Below are 16,898 nucleotides of genomic sequence, written 5' to 3' on the forward strand. Positions count from 1 at the left end.
TAATAAGCCATCATCAGCTGAATTGCCAAAATGAACAAAAAAGAACAAAAAAGTCAGAGATAAATTAAAAACTTAAAATTTTTTTAAAGTAAAAAGGGATAAAATAACAAGATAAACACTTTACAAACGACAAATGAAATGACAAATTGTTTGTCATTAAAACAACATTAAAAAATCAAGTCATTAAAAAAAAATTAAGTTTTTAACTTGCGTCTGAGTTTTTTGTTTTTTTAGTTCATTTTGACAATTCAGCTGATGATGGCTTATTAGCCGAAACCGGTTGTGATTATATTAAAATTTTTTGCGAGAAAGAAGTTAATTTATTTAAATAGCTATATTTTATATTTAATTATTTTATAACTCTCAATATGGATTTCTAAAGATATAAATTAAAGTATCTACTTTACAATGAAAAACTTTGTTTTGTGGAAAATCACTTTTAGTTCTTGAGATATAAACTTTTTAACTCTACTATACAGGATGTCTCCGAATTGCGTGTACAACGGAAGACCACAGATTCCTTGGCTCAAAATAGGTCGATTTAAGTTAAGTTATTTATATCCAAAGTTGCTTCGTTTCACCGTTAGAGGACTTCAAAGTTAGCAAAAAAATTCTTTTATTTTTTATAACTCGAAAACGCGTAAACCAATTGAAACCATTCTTCTGAAGTGAGTTCCTAGGTTCAATTAACGTCTTTTTATGGTTTTTGATACAATTTTAGAAACACAGGAATGATGGAAAAGTTATGTGTTCCCTGATATTACTCCATAATTTTTTTTCTGGCCAGGCGACAATTACATTATTACAATTTCTGAATAGCCCATTTAGTTCTGAACCGTTTTTGTCTCTTATAAGATTTTGATTACATAAGTGGTTAAGCCAGAAAAAAGGTATTTTTAAATATCTGCAAGTCTTGTTTACGTCATTGCAGTTACAAAAGTTACCTCACCGTAGATGGCACTGATTTCAACTAATTGCAATTTATGTTTAACGTGAATACAATATCATTAATTGATCAAAAGCGTGGAAATTCAATGATCCTAAAAGCAGTGTGAGGAAAAAACGTAATCGTATGTCAATTCTAAGAAACAAAAGGCAACAATAAACTCAACAAATACCAACATAACAAGTAGGAAATATTTACAAAAATTGTTCAACATGACCACCGTTTTTCAAAATACATAAATTTACTAGTCGTAAAAATTTAAATTGCACTCTGTTAAATTCCTCTTCACTATCAGTTGTAGAGGCATAGACTTTTCACTTCAAAGCCACGCAGAAAAAATAATCACACGGTGTAAGGTCTGGTGATCTTGGTAGCCATTTTATTGGGGCATCAGCTTCCCTTCCAATCCATCGATTTGGTATTATTACCGGTCCAATGATGTTATTGCCAATAATTCCTGCCCAAACATAGACTTTGAATTGATGCTGATGATGGTCTGCTGTGGTCATATGCGGATTTTCTTCAGCATAATAGTGATACGATCGTTACGCATGTTAGTGATACCAGATCTAGTAAACGTTGCCTCATCTGTCAATAAAATCCTTCTACTAAAATGTGGGTCGTGGATTCTTTCGTTTCGGATGAGTTGGCAGAAAGTCAAACGCATTTCGTGATCTACAGGTAAAAACTCTTGCACTTTTTGAAGGTGGTATGGGTGTAATAATTGTTTTTTTATTACCCTATGGACAACATATTTAGAGACTTCTAATTGATTTCCTAAGAGCCTCGTACTAATTTTAGGGTCTTCTGCCACTCTTTCAAGAACCCTTTCTTCTAACTCTACAGTTTGCCTTGTGCGTTGACATCCACGGTCTATGTATTTCAGTTTGGAGTTTCCTAATCGTCGAGTGCCAACCGACTCGACAAACTTTTCCCGACTTAAGACTTGAACGCTTTTGCAACCATTAAATTGACATTGGCCATCAACTAAAATCATATAAACATAAATTGCAACTAGTTGAAATCAGTGTCAACTACGATGAGGTAACTTTTGTTGCAATGACGTAAACAAGGCTTGCAGATATTTAAAAATACCTTTTTTCTGGCTTAACCACTTATGTAATCAAAATCTTATAAGAGACAAAAACAGTTTAGAACTGAATAGGCTATTAAGAAATTATAATAATGTAACTGTCGCCTGGCCAGAAAAAAAAATGGAGTAATATCCGGTGAACACTTGGCTTTTCCATCATTCCTGTGTTTCTAAAATTGTATCAAAAACCATAAAAAGACGTTAATTGAACCTAGGAACTCACTTCTGAATAATGGTTTCAATTGATTTACGCGTTTTCGAGTTATAAAAAATAAAAGAAATTTTTTTTGCTAACTTTGAAGTCCTCTAGCGGTAAAACGAAGCAACTTTTGGATATAGATAACTTAACTTAAGTCGACCTATTTTGAGCCAAGAAATCTGTGGTCTTCCGTTGTACACGCATTTCGGAGACACCCTGTACAATTTCTGGTAATTTTTTAATTTCTCTATACTAAACTTTAATAATGTGGAAAAAATCGATTTCTTGGAAAATGATTCCAAAATTTTCACCAATTATAAATTAAAGTATCTACTTTACAATGAAAAACTCCGTTTTGGAAAATCACTCGTTCTTGAGATATAAACTTTTTAACTCAACCACATCTTTGTGGTAATTTTTAATTTTCCCTATGATAACTTTAAAAATGTGGGAAAAATCGATTTCTTGGAAAATGATTCCAAATTTTTCATCAATTATAAGTTAAAGCACCTACTTTACAATAAAAAACTCCGTTTTGGAAAATCACTTTTAGTTCTTGAGATAAAAATTTTTTAACTCCACAACAATTTCTGGTAATTTTTAAATTTCTCTATACTAACTTTAATAATGTGAGAAAAATCGATTTCTCGGAAAATCGTTCCAAAATTTTCACCAATTATAAATTAAAGTATCTACTTTACAATGAAAAACTCCGTTTTGGAAAATCACTTTTAGTTCTTGAGATATAAACTTTTTAACTCAACCACATTTTTGTGGTAATTTTTAATTTTCCCTATGCTAACTTTAATAATGTGGGAAAAATCAATTTCTTGGAAAATGATTCCAAATTTTTCACCAATTACAAATTAAAGCATCTACTTTACAATGAAACACTCCGTTTTGGAAAATCACTTTTAGTTCTTGAGATATAAACTTTTTAACTCAACCACATTTTTGTGGTAATTTTTAATTTTCCCTATGCTAACTTTAATAATGTGGGAAAAATTGATTTCTTGGAAAATGATTCCAAATTTGTCACCAATTATAAATTAAAGCATCTACTTTTCAATGAAAAACTTTGTTTTGTGGAAAATCACTTTTAGTTCTTGAGATATAAACTTTTTAACTCTACTATACAATTTCTAGTAATTTTTAAATTTTTCTATACTAACTTTAATAATGTGGGAAAAATCGATTTCTCGGAAAATCATTCCAAATTTTTCACCAATTATCAATTAAAGCATCCACTTTTCAATAAACCACTTGGTTTTGAAAAATATCGTTTAGTTCCTGAGATATTATCTTGTGAATTCAACATTTGTTTGCTTTATAATTTTTTTAGTACCTCTTTTTATTCAATATCAATAGAATCTTTAATTTAATTATTCGTTATGTGACAATTTATATTTTATTAACTGTGATTTTATGCAACATATTAAAATATTCTTCTTGACGCAAACAATTACGTCATCAAGACCATTCGGTTTCGCAAACTATCTCTTCGCCGTTTAGAACGCCCACCTTTAAACAATTTGTCACCTTAAAGCTAATATTACCTCATTGTTTAAGTTATTGAGTTGACCACCGATGAGTATTGATGATCATCCGCTTGACTCATCAATTTCTTTTTGTTTTCTATATTTATAACTCACTCATTTTGTTTTAAGAAAATCATTTCGATAAGATAAATTGATTTTATTTTAAATGGACCATGTTATAGGCAATATAATGAGAATATGACCACCCAATGAGTTGCATTTCATATGCCTCTTGTTAACCGTGGTCAGTTTAGATGAGATCATCCAAACAAATTAGTGTTAATTAAACCGGCGAGAAAATTTTATTTAAATAAAACATTTTGAAATGTTTATTTTCTATGAGAAGTTAAATTTATCTTTTGGTTGTCAATTAAGTTATCGGATTTCGTTGCTGTGGCCCCATTTTTCCATCGTAATAGCTTTCAAAGCCGTTTCTTGATTGCCGGCCGGGAAAACTTCCCGATTACTCGCCACCCCAATTCGAAATCTAAAAGGTGTGGCTTTTATCGAGTATCATTTTAACCCCCCAATTTATTTAACTTAATTTATAAAAGAAATGATTTAAAAAAAACTTACATGCATAATCTAAGCGTTTCCCAACCATTTCCTCAACACATTAAAAATAAACAAAAATTATTATCGGAAAAAATCCTCGTGGTACAAAAATAAATAAATTACATAACTTTCACTGGTTATGAATTTGTTATGAAAAGTTGCACATTCTTATAAATTTCATTTAAATTTGAAACGATGAGAAAAAAACTTGCGCTAAGAAATAGGTGAGTATAAAAAAAATGGTGTGGGTTGATTTGAAGTCGCTAGTTGAAACAGAACTGAATCGAAAGTGTTATAATAATTTGTTGTGTGTATAAACCGCGCTCGCTTCAAGTTAAACGTAACGCTTTGTAGTAGTGGAGAGAGAATCGCGGTTTATTCGCCGACAAAGCAAATCAGGGTCATAATTTTTAACAATAGCACATTTGAGTTTCAAATTACATTACGAAAATAAACTTGGAAGAGAAATTTAAGAAAAAGTTTCAAAAATTATTTATATACTAAATAACAAGAGAACTCTAACCAATCCACATTTATATCATTAAACACTGAGATCTTTAAAGAAAGTTTAAAATTAGCAGAAAAGCTATATATAGGATATTTCAAAACCATATCATTGAAAAGATGCTTTAATTTATAATTGTTGAAAAATTTTGTCATAAAAAGGATGGACGGAAGAGATAATATTGGAATGGTTGATACAAGTATGGTCTTTGACTTGGTATACGTCTTTAAAGATATCCTGTTGGAAAATTAACAAAAAACAGAAAAAATTGAACGAACTTCTGCTTTTGAACTTGCTCAGTGAGTGTACATGGAAAGCGATCCCTGAGAATACTATTATATCATTTAAGAAGTGTTGTACCTACAACCACTATTTTAGACAGATCCAAAGATGACGTAATATGAGAAGAATATGACACATAAATAAATGTAAATATTGTTCTAAAACCCATAATAAATTTGTAAAATTAATGTGATCTAAACTTTTTGTCTGGATAAAAGGAGTGAAATTAAAGAGAAAACGTAATAATTTTATTAATATTAATAAGTTGTTTACGTTTAGTTATGTTTGAATAATACTCGGTGCAGTTTGGAATTTGGCACAGTTTTAACACACGGAATAAAAACCGTTGTCGAGTTGCAATTTTGCATTTCACTACTTTTAGTATGACATCATCGATAAAGAAAGGTACCGAGTTACCACTGCCAATGAAAAAAATAATTGTACCATTTATACGTTTTTTAAATCTAATTCTCTTACTTAACTCTCAATTAATCAATATTTCTACATATTGATTCACAACTTAGAATTAACAAATCTATTTCTGTTGTAATTACAATTAGTGGGTAAAGTGACCGAGGAGCGGCTCGTTATGGTTAAGAAATTCATCAATAAACACGAAATCGCGTGACTAAAATGGTAATAAACCTAATTTCCTTGCGTTATTAATCTCCTAAATTAAAATAAAAATTTAAATTCAAATTATTTCATTGAGGTGGAGACATCTTTTGAAGAAATTTGTTATTGAAGAATTCTGTAACTTTTTTTGTTAATTTGGTTGCATAACTTTATTAAATTATAGTTATTCCTGTAATATTTAAACCAAATGACATTGACGTCGATTCATTTGATGTTGGCGGCACCTCGATTTAAAATCCGCCATCTTATCGCGAGTTACCAAAAGCGCAGAATCAAAGTCCGTTGAGTAAACATACTGTATAAGGTTATCCAACTCCCTATGAACACTGTTGTTATGAACGTATCCATCTTTAGAGACGTGCGGTTAAACCCAAATGATTCTAGTTATAGGTAGAGTGTTAGTTTTAGTGATAGTGCAAGTGTAAAACTAGAACTAACACTATACCTAGAACTAGAATCATTTGGGTTTAGCCGTCTTTAGAGACGTGCGGCTAAACCCAAATGATTCTAGTTCTAGCTATAGTGTTAATTCTACATAGTAACAGTGCTAGTTGCTAGTTGTAACATGGATTGCATGTGCATGTGCTTCGGATAGTATAAGCATTAGTATTAGACAACTAGATGAACGTGTGTAATAGTTGTAACAGTAATTGATAATAAACAGTTAACTAAAGTGGTGTCTTAATTATTATAAGTAGAGACAAAACATGGCGCTGCGAACATTAAACAAATTCTATAAGTGAGGTTAAGGTAATATTCAAGAAAGAGGGCAAATATACTATAAGTGAGGTTATAAAAAAGCAAAATGGCTGTCAATCAAGGAGAACAGATGCAAAGTTGGAATATACAAGCACGAGTGCCTCCACCGCACAGTTTCGAAGGCAAAGTGGCAGAAAATTTTAAGAAATTTAAACAAATGTTTGACATTTATATGTTGGCAACTGGAGGTCAGATGTATCCGAGTGAAAGAAAAGTTGCAGTTTTGCTAAATATTATTGGAGAAGAAGGACTAGAAATCTTTAATAATTTCGAGATCAATACAGAAGAGAAAACAGATTATGAAAAGGTAATCAAAGAGTTCGAAAATTACACTAATCCTAAAAAGAGTGTATTGTATGAAAGATTCCGCTTTTATAATAGAAGCAAAGAGCAAGGAGAAACGTATGAGCATTTTATACAGGAGTTAAAAACTCTTATTAAAACATGTGAATTTCAAAACTCAGAGGAAATGCTAAGAGACCGAATAGTGTTCGGATGCAATGATAAGGTACTACAAGAAAAGTTACTGAACTTAAAAGATATAAAACTTAGTGAAGGCATAAATACATGTAGAAATTTTGAAATAACGAAAACCAATGTAAAGAAAATACAGCGAGAACATACTGAAGTTTGTGAACTAAGAAAAGGGTCCATAGGGAGCAGTAAAAGAATAAGCGAAGAGGACAAAAATCTGGAAAAACAGCAACAATATGATTGCAGAAAGTGTGGAAGAAAACATGGGCCAAGAAACTGTCCAGCATATGGTGGCAGTGTAAGATTAGTAAAAAATACAATCATTATGCAGTTGGATGTAAACAGAATGAAAGGAAGAAGGTAAGAGAAGTAAAAGAAGATAACAGATCGAGTGAAGAAGAAGAAGAGTGTTTGCAATTATCTTCAATCAAGGTAAAAAGAAATTTCCTTAGAAAAGCTCAGGATGAGAAGAAAATAAAATCTGTAAGTGAAATTAGTAAAGTCAGTGAGTGGACAAGTGAAAGACAAGTAGTCCTCGATATCCTAGATCAAATGGTCAAGCTGAAAGTGCGGTCAAAATTGTAAAATCGATTTTGAAAAAGGGTTGTGATTTACAATTAGCTTTGTTAAATTATCGCAATACAGCTATAATAGGAATTGGTTTAAGAGGATAACCTATTAGCAAAAACAACGAATACCATTTTATTCAGCCATCGTTTAAAATTTTTGTATGTATGTTACATCAAAATTTCTATTTATTTATATAGTTTTTAGTGATGCATTTAGTTTTTTCAAAAACTGTCGCGTAACGTTTCTAAAATTACGTTTTAAAAAATTTTTAAAAACGGAATGCATCACGAGGTAGTGGAATGTAAAGTAAATCATATTTAAAGAGTTCAATTTTTTTATTAAATGCAGCAAATTTAAATAAAATGGGTTTAAAACGTGTAGTCCGTTTTGATTGCTTGTGGAGTATAAATACGGCAACATCGCAAATATTGCTCCGTCCCAAACATTGCCCGAGACATAGTGGAGCTCGGTATTCTCAGTAACCGAGACGTCGGCGTAGTGTCTCCCAAGAAAAACAAACCTGAAGCGATTAATATTTTCGGATAGATCAAAAAATTTGTATATCATTAATTTAAATTTAAACATTTAATTTACGTAGAATGCAAAACAATGTCTAAATGTGGCAATACATTTTTAATAATGAGAATATTTGCACAATTATCTGATCATCTACTATTAGATTAATTATTAAAATAAATACAAAATAAAAATATAAAGAAGCACCAAAGGTATATTTTAAAATAAATAATACAATATAAATAATAAAAAAATATATTAACTCATAAAAAACTAAAAATTTTCTTAATAACAATTTTTAAATTTTTTCAAACATTTTCTGATATAAGGGTACTAAAATTTTACATCATCGTAAAGAGAAAAACAATCTCTATCAAATAAGCCTAACGAAAGGGTACATTGCCATTTAAAAAAATTCAAGTGTTATTCATTGCTCATTTGTTTTCTGAAATATAAACAATTGAATGCTGTCTTATTATGGCAAATAAAATATTAAACAACTTTTGTATAAAATGTTTTTTTATAAAGTCAACATTTACCGAGATATATACTATATTCCATAAATAATGGGCACCCTATATATGGTGTTTATATATGGGTCAGAAAATATATGGTGTTTCTGTAAGTGGTGGCATAATTTCAACCACATATACTGCTAGAGCAAAAATTATGACAACTAGCGTAAACATTTTTAATCTTTAAATACAGGTTGATTTATTAGCTCACCATCAAACTTTGACATATGATAGCTAATGCAATTACCAAAAAAAAAATGTTAATGAACATATATCCTATTTCAATTATTTACGAAATTATAACACTTTAAAGTTTTCTGCAGCGAATTTATTAATAGTCAGTAAAATCAAACATTCAACAAAAACAAAGTTGTCATTGTAATATATCAGTTCGGTGTAAGGTTTAATTATTACATACAAGAAGAAACTCAAAATGTACGCTTATAGCACTGAAGAGTATGCTGATATAATTTTCGTGTATTTTTTTTGCAATTGAAACGGTCGACAATCAGTATCAGAATATCAAGAAAGATTTCCACAGCGTCATTTGCCATATTATTCAGTTTTTAGCGATTCTTTCAGAAGACTTTGAGAAACAGGTAATCCTATTCGACCGCATGTAGTTAATGTAGCGGACGAAGAAGCTGTAATTAATGCTGTCATTGATAATCCTTCCATCAGCACTCGAAGAATAGCACACAACATACATGTAAGTCAACATTTTGCATGGCGCGTATTGAATCGACAAGTCCTTCATCCGTATCGTAAACAGAACGTTCAAGCTCTACAGCCAGGAGATAATCAGCAACGGTTAGCATTTTGTGAATGGTTATTGTAGTAACATGCCCAAAATAATGACTTCATTTCAAATGATCGCTGGACAGATGAATCATGTTTTACACGAGATGGTATAAATAATTACCATAATGAACATATCTGGGCATTACAAAATCTGCATGCGATTAGACCAAGGAAATTTCAACAACGTTTCAGCATCAACGTTTGGGGTGGATTATTTAACAACAATTTACTAGGTTTGCATGTACTTGATGGACGTTTGAACGCTGTAAACTACAGATTTTTTTGAACAACACACTTTTTGATTTACTTGAAGATATACCTCTTAATGTATGTAATTCAAAATATGTGGTACCAACACGATGATGCCCCCCTCATCGCGGAAGAGTAGTTGTCGAGTGGTTAAATCAATATTTTCCAAACAAGTAGATTGGTAATGGTCCATTTGCTTGGCCACCTAGATCCCCCGACCTTAATCCATTGGATTTCTACTTATTGGGTCATATGATACAAATTGTGTATCAAGTGGAAATTAACACACGAAAACAGTCATTAAACAGAATACAAATGGCTGCTACTGGAACAAGAAATCAACCAGACATTTTTTTTGTGAAGCATGTATTCCTTCTTCAGAAGGACTCTATTTTGAACAATATTTGTAATATTTATGTGTTTTAAAAATAATGTAGCAGTTAATTATGGTATAAAAATGAAAACTTTAAAGTGTTATAATTTCGTAATTAATTAAAATAGGACATATGTTCATTAACATTTTTTTTTGTAATTGGATTAGCTATCATATGTCAAAGTTTGATGGTGAGCTGATAAATCATCCTGTATAAATCAATAAATGGCTAAGGTATAGATTATCTGTAATAATTTCATAGATTTGTCATATACAGATAAAATTTGGTATACTGTGCAATTTTATAATGAGGAATCTGATAAGATCGGCATCCACCAACATCTCTTTTCGTGAAAAAAAAAATTGTAACTAACAATTGATAATAATGAAATACTAGCAATAACAGCTATGTTCCAAAAAGCGGCCCCGACTCGTATTCAAATGCATTCAACTAAGAATAAAATCAACGTCGCTGATTGTCGGGGAATTACCCGACAATCGGACAGTCCTGGTCGTCATCGGCCTGGCGCGCCAACCCGATCGAGTACACGTGGAGCGGTGTTGCCCCATTAAGCGTGTTCACGAGGGAATCTCGTTTCGAATTTTTCGCCAGCTAGGTAGGCCTCTTAACACCTGCTCTGATTTTGACCAACAATTTTGTAAATTCAGAACTAAGTTGCCTAGTTTAACGTTATCCACAACACCTACAGTTAACAATAATAAAATTAAAGAAAAAATTCTTAAAAAACAGGATTTGGCAAAACAGTATTACGACAATAAAACTAAAGAAAGAAAAGCCTTAAAAGAAGGAGATAATGTGGTAGTACGTGAAGAGGGAACAAAACAGTGAGTTAATGCTAAAGTTATAAGTAAAGCTGATACGCCAAGAGTTCTTGAATGAACCCAGACAACAAATAAATGTAATACCAGATAGTGGTACAGAATTGACTGATTGTGACTCAATACCAAATTGTAACCTAAATGATAAGACTGATGTAGACCCGAATACCAGTTTAAGGAGAAGTGTAAGACATCCGAAACTTCCAGCAAAATTTAAAGACTTTGTAATGACTTAAGGGGAAGGTGTTATGTATGCAACATGGATTGCATGTGCTTCGGATAGTATAAGCATTAGTATTAGACAACTAGATGAACGTGTGTAATAGTTGTAACAGTAATTGATAATAAACAGTTAACTAAAGTGGTGTCTTAATTATTATAAGTAGAGACAAAACACTAGTGTTAGTTCTAGTTTTAATTGTTATTAAGCGCTAGATTGTTGTATATTTTTATTAAAGTAGTAGAAAGGTTAAATATACGTATTAGAAAAGTACGTATATTAGATTATAATATAGTAGAACTAGATTCATTTAGCCGTCTTAAGAGTCGTACGGCTAAATCCGAATGTTTCTAGTTCCATAATATAATAAGCTCCATATAACCAATACTCAACGGACCTTGGCACAGAATAACCAGTACTGGCACCAGCAGTATCCTGCCAAATCTTTACCACCAATAGCAACAAAGCTTGGTAACTCGCTATAATATGGCGGTAAACTGCCTCTGTCACTTCTGATTATTCTGTGGTTTGAAACGTTCATTGTTTTTAGTATACTTCCATAACCTTAATTGAATGTACAGGGTGGGCAAATTTGGGTGTTATAATAGGCTATCTCAGAAACTATAAGAGATATGAAAAAAGTAGGTGCCATGTCCCGATATCTTTTTTCGAGACTAACCCAATCCCGCAAACACCAAACCTCTATCTTCTTTTGTTTTTAAGTTATAGCCAAAAAGTCAAATTTTCGTGATTTTAAAAAATGCTCATATTTCATTTATTTTTAAAATTAGAGAAATGGGGTTGATACGTTCTTAAGACACTTTTTTAAGTAGAATATACTGCTGTTGAAAAATTTTAAAAATATTTTATGATTTTAGAGATACAAGACAAAGTTGTATTTTTTTAAATACAAACTATAGTAGAATGATATGTAGTAGATGGTGTTACTGAAAAGAGCATATTTTTAGCTTTCCTATGATGTATTGCACGCATGGTGTATTTGGGGAAAATAAGCGTTATTTTTTAATTCTAAAATATTAAAGATTAATATCCAAAATTTTAATTGTAGTAGGCGAGGAAACGTTAAATGCTACTTAGTTACTATAGTAACGTGAGTTTACTGATTATTTCATTCATGAATTTTTCGACACGAGTTTCCCGCTTAAAAATTCCTCATTATCTTTAAATACATAAAGCGATAAAATTAAAAAATGACTCTTTGAAAATGATAGATAAGGCTCCATATTCCATATAAACATCGTTTTAATGGAAAGTCCGCTGCCCAGTTTATGATCCCTAATCTTCCTCTATCCCACCCAATTTCAAAAAAAAAAGGTTGCTAATATGAAAAAACTTCTGAATCTTCATTGATAATTCATTCAGATTTCATTCATTGATACCCAACTGTTCTAACCTTACAACCAGTAAGTTTAGTAGAAGAAGATGACACAGTCTGTGATTGTTTAGTTCCTGAAGTTATTGTTCATATTTAATTATTCATTAATTAATACGTTTCTTGCATTTTTAATAAACAAACTTTATCTACAAATAATATTTTATTGGTGAACAAAGTCAGGGATAAGACACTGAAAAATTTAAATCAACTATTCTAAGTTTTTATTCGTTGGTACAAAACCAACTTTATCCTGCATAATGGTACAAGACCAACTTTCTGTCATATTCGTGCAAAACCATATAGCAATTAGGTAGTAATTACTGTCCGAACCCGCCTACTATAATCAAAATTTTGAACTTCAGCGCTTACTATTTTGGAATTGAAAATTAACGCTTATTTTCCGCAAATACACCATACATGCGATACATCATTGGAAAGCTAAAAATATGCTCTTTTCATTAACATCATAATTAAGTATAGTTTGTATTTAAAAAAATACAACTTTGTGCTGTATCTCAAAAATCATTAAATATTTTTAAAATTTTTCAACGTCAGTATATTCTACTTAAAAAAGTGCCATAAGAACGTATCAACCCCATTTCTCTAATTTTAAAAATAAACGAAATATGAGCATTTTTTGAAATCACGAAAATTTGACTTTTTGGCTATAACTTAAAACAAAAGAAGATAGAGGTTTGGTGTTTGCGGGATTGGCTTAGTGTCGAAAAAAGAGACCGAGACATGGCACCTACTTTTTTCGTATCTCTTATAGTTTCTAAGATAGCCTATAATAACACCCAAATTTGCCCACCCTGTACAGGCAGCAATATACAGGGTGATTTATTAGCTCACCATTAAACTTTGACATATGATAGCTAATACAATTACCAAAAAAAAGTGTTAATGAACATTATGTCCTATTTCAATTATTTACGAAATTATAACACTTTAATGTTTTCTGCGGCGATTTTATTAATAGTCACTAAAATCAAACATTCAACAAAAATAAAGTTGTCATTGTAATATGTCAGTTTGCTGTAAGATTTAATTATTACATACAAGAAGAAACTTAAAATGTATGCTTATAGTACTGAAGAGTATGCTGATATAATTTTCGTGTATAGTTTTTGCAATGGAAATGCTCGACAATCAATAAGAATATCAAGAAAGATTTGCACAGCGTCATTTGCCATATTATTCAGTTTTTAGCGATTCTTTCTGAAGACTTCGTAAACAGGTAATCCTGCTCTAGCAAAAGCTATTCGACCGCATGTAGTTAATGTGGACAAAGAAGAAGTGGACGATAAGTACTCGAAGAATAGCACAAAACATACATGTAAATCAAAATTTTGCATGGCGCGTATTGAATCGCGAAGTCCTTCATCCGTATCATAAACAGAATGTTCAAGCTCTATAGCCAGGAGATAATCAGCAACGGTTAGCATTTTGTGAATGGTTATTGCAGCAACATGCCCAAAATAATGACTTCATTTCAAATGTTCTCCGGACAGATGAATCATGTTTTACACGAGATGGTATAAATAATTACCATAATGAACATATCTGGGTATTACAAAATCCGCATGCAATTAGACCAAGGAAATTTCAACAACGTTTCAGCATCAACGTTTGCATGTACTTGATGGACGTTTGAACGCTGCAAATTACAAATCTTTTTTGAACAATACACTTTTTGATTTACTTGAAGATATACCTCTTATTGTAATTCAAAATATGTGGTACCAGCACGATGGTGCCTCACCTCATCGCAGAAGAGTGGTTAAACCAATATTTTCCATACAAGTGGATTGGTAATAATGGTCCATTTGCTTGGCCACCTAGATCCCCCGATTTTAATCCATTGGATTTCTACTTATGGGGTCGTATGAAACAAATTGTGTATCAAGTGGAAATTAACACACGAGAACAGTTGTTAAACAGAATACAAAAAATGGCTGCTACTGAAATAAGAAATCAACCAGACATTTTAATTCGGCTTTTTTTGTAATTAGATTAGCTATCATATGTCAAAGTTTGATGGTGAGCTAATAAATCACCCTGTATTTAGATTTTGAAGAAGCGTTGCTAAGGATTAGAAAATCTGGATAAGATGAATTTAGACATCCGATATTTGTTCTGGATAGAGTATCTGCGATAACATTTGAATTTCCTCTGAAGTAAACTGTTGAATGTAACTTAAATAGGTTTGATGAGAAGTTTTGTCTGTGGACGAAAAAATTGATGTGACAATGAATTTGTGGTCTATATATACCGTAAATTGATTTCCATGTAAGAAATTTTTGAAAAATTTGATGGCAGAGTAGATTGCTAATAGTTCTCTGTCAAAAGTTGAATATCTGATTTGGCATGAAGTAAATTTTTCGGAAAAGAATGATAACGATTAAGATTTTTCATTGATTAGATATTTGGCAGAAGAATTTTGGTTGAAGAAAAAACGTTGTCGTGTCGCAACTTAATTTGTTAAATCATTGTTTTAAATTTTGTCTTCTTCATTTCGACTTGCACAAGGATATCGTCTAAATATACAAAAATGAAGGTTATTTCTAAAAGTAATTGATGAACCTTTGAAAGGTTTGCGCTAATTTTAACTATACACAGTACTCATTGTCAGTACGAGTGCGCTTTGCTAACAGCTAAGTGAAAAAGTACTTTGAATTTTGACATAAAACTTTGGTATTATACAGGGTGTCACACAAAAAACGCCCCAAGCTGTAACTCTGTCATTTACATTCCGATTTTCATGAGCAGGTTATCAAATGAAATGGTTTCATGAATACTATGATTCATGCTACAAATAAATTTTTTCTTCAATTTTAAGCGATTATTAACTTTTGCTTTTCAAAGTGCTCTATATATTTTTCTTTACGTCATTGGATAGAAATTGTTTTTCTGAATCCACTGATGTGCAATACATCCACTTTGAATGTAATTTTAGCAGAAAAAATACACCTGTATATACAGGTTGTCGCACAAGAACGCTGTAAGCTGTAACTCTGTCATTTACCTTCCGATTTTTATGAACGAGGCAACAAATGAAATGGTCCTGAAAATCGAATATAAATGACAGAGTTACAGCTTGGGGCGATTTTTGTGTGACACCCTGTATATAGATATACATTTTCGTATGTAAGTACTATCGATTAAAATGAATTTAAAAAAATCGATTTTTTGTCTTCTAAACCAAGTTCGCCTTTAAAGAGTTTAAGAAAAACTCACTTTTTTTTAACGTCCTCAAGAAATTCTCAAGCGTGAGCAAGAACTGTGGCGTTTCTTTGATTACTTTAACAGCCATGAATACTTAATTAGTTTTTTAAGATTCGTTTAAAAAAAAATACGTGGGAGTAAGTAATAGGGAGTCATATATAAAGATTTTTTATGTCTTTGTTGCTGAACGAGACAAAAATAATTTTCTTTTGGACTATATTTTTGTTATCTAATACTTATTCCCGTTTCGGTAACTTCCTGTTTTAGTCCAGACAGCTTGGCTCCGTTTTTGTAAACTGATATTTTCTGTCCACCGAGAATTGACAGGATTTAATAAATGTATCCTGTCGGTCAACAATGGAGAAGAATCTCGGCGAAATTTGAACTAAAAATGCGTGAAATCTAATTCTCGTTTTTGAAATTTTTGAAATTTTTAAAATTTTTAAAATTTTATTAAGAGGAAAAATCATTTTTTAACTACCTCTTAAAACCCAAAAATAAACTGACACAAGGTGCGAGATTTCGTGCGTTTCGAATAATTAGCGCGGTGACAGCGTCGTTAACTTTGACATATCGCTAATTATCCTAAAACCGTTCTCCCCTTTAACATTTTTTTTTAAATGTTTTCTTTGAAACGTTTCCGGCGCCGACGTTTTCGAAAATTACTTGTTTTCAACTGTAAATTATGTTTTCGGGTCAAAATTAAAGACCACCCCTTTAAAAATATTTAAAAAAAAAACCAAAAAGGTGGCGCCAGATCTTTTTTTTTTACAAAAATATTTCTATAAAAAGATTAATTTAAATCAACAAGTTTCCTGTCGGGATTTCTTTGAATACTTATTACTTACTTAATAGTTACGATTTACCCAAAAAAAACGTTTTAATAAAAATATTTATAAATCAATCTTTACCTTTGTTTTAAAGTAAACAGGACGAGACGCACCAAATGATGTTTAACCCCGACGAAGAAGTGAATAAACTTGTCAACTCTTCATTCGTATCGTCGAAGTATTCATTTTTGTTTATTCAGATTAGATGAGGTACTGGTTTTTCTAGTTATATGTTATAAGGTCAATGAAACTACTAATATCACTCGAAACGTTAATCCTTGGCCAAGATGAAAGTGAAAAATGTCTTTCGAATTCCGCTAAATCGCTCATAATAATTCGTAAACAATGAACTCGATTATCAAGATCTATACCTCAT

General features: G+C 31.3%; 1 protein-coding gene across 3 annotated transcripts in view; it reads right to left on the reverse strand.

Moving 5' to 3' along the window:
* LOC111416846 (aminopeptidase N-like) overlaps positions 1 to 16,683 on the reverse strand; it is a 30,762-nt gene extending 14,079 nt beyond the window's left edge. The window contains exon 1 of one of the 3 annotated variants that reach the window (XM_023048951.2): positions 16,604 to 16,683. Coding sequence is in view for 1 of the 3 variants with exons in the window: in XM_023048949.2 (XP_022904717.1) it covers positions 4,353 to 4,380 (28 nt within the window). In the remaining 2 variants the exon portion in view is untranslated. Of the gene's footprint in view, positions 1 to 3,794; positions 3,898 to 4,352; positions 4,669 to 16,603 lie in introns of those variants that run through there. The other 2 variants (XM_023048949.2, XM_071199167.1) reach the window with 2 other exon arrangements.
* Between the last annotated feature and the right edge of the window lie 215 nt (positions 16,684 to 16,898).

Source organism: Onthophagus taurus, chromosome 10 (assembly GCF_036711975.1).
Source record: "Onthophagus taurus isolate NC chromosome 10, IU_Otau_3.0, whole genome shotgun sequence".
Classification (NCBI taxonomy): domain Eukaryota; kingdom Metazoa; phylum Arthropoda; class Insecta; order Coleoptera; family Scarabaeidae; genus Onthophagus; species Onthophagus taurus.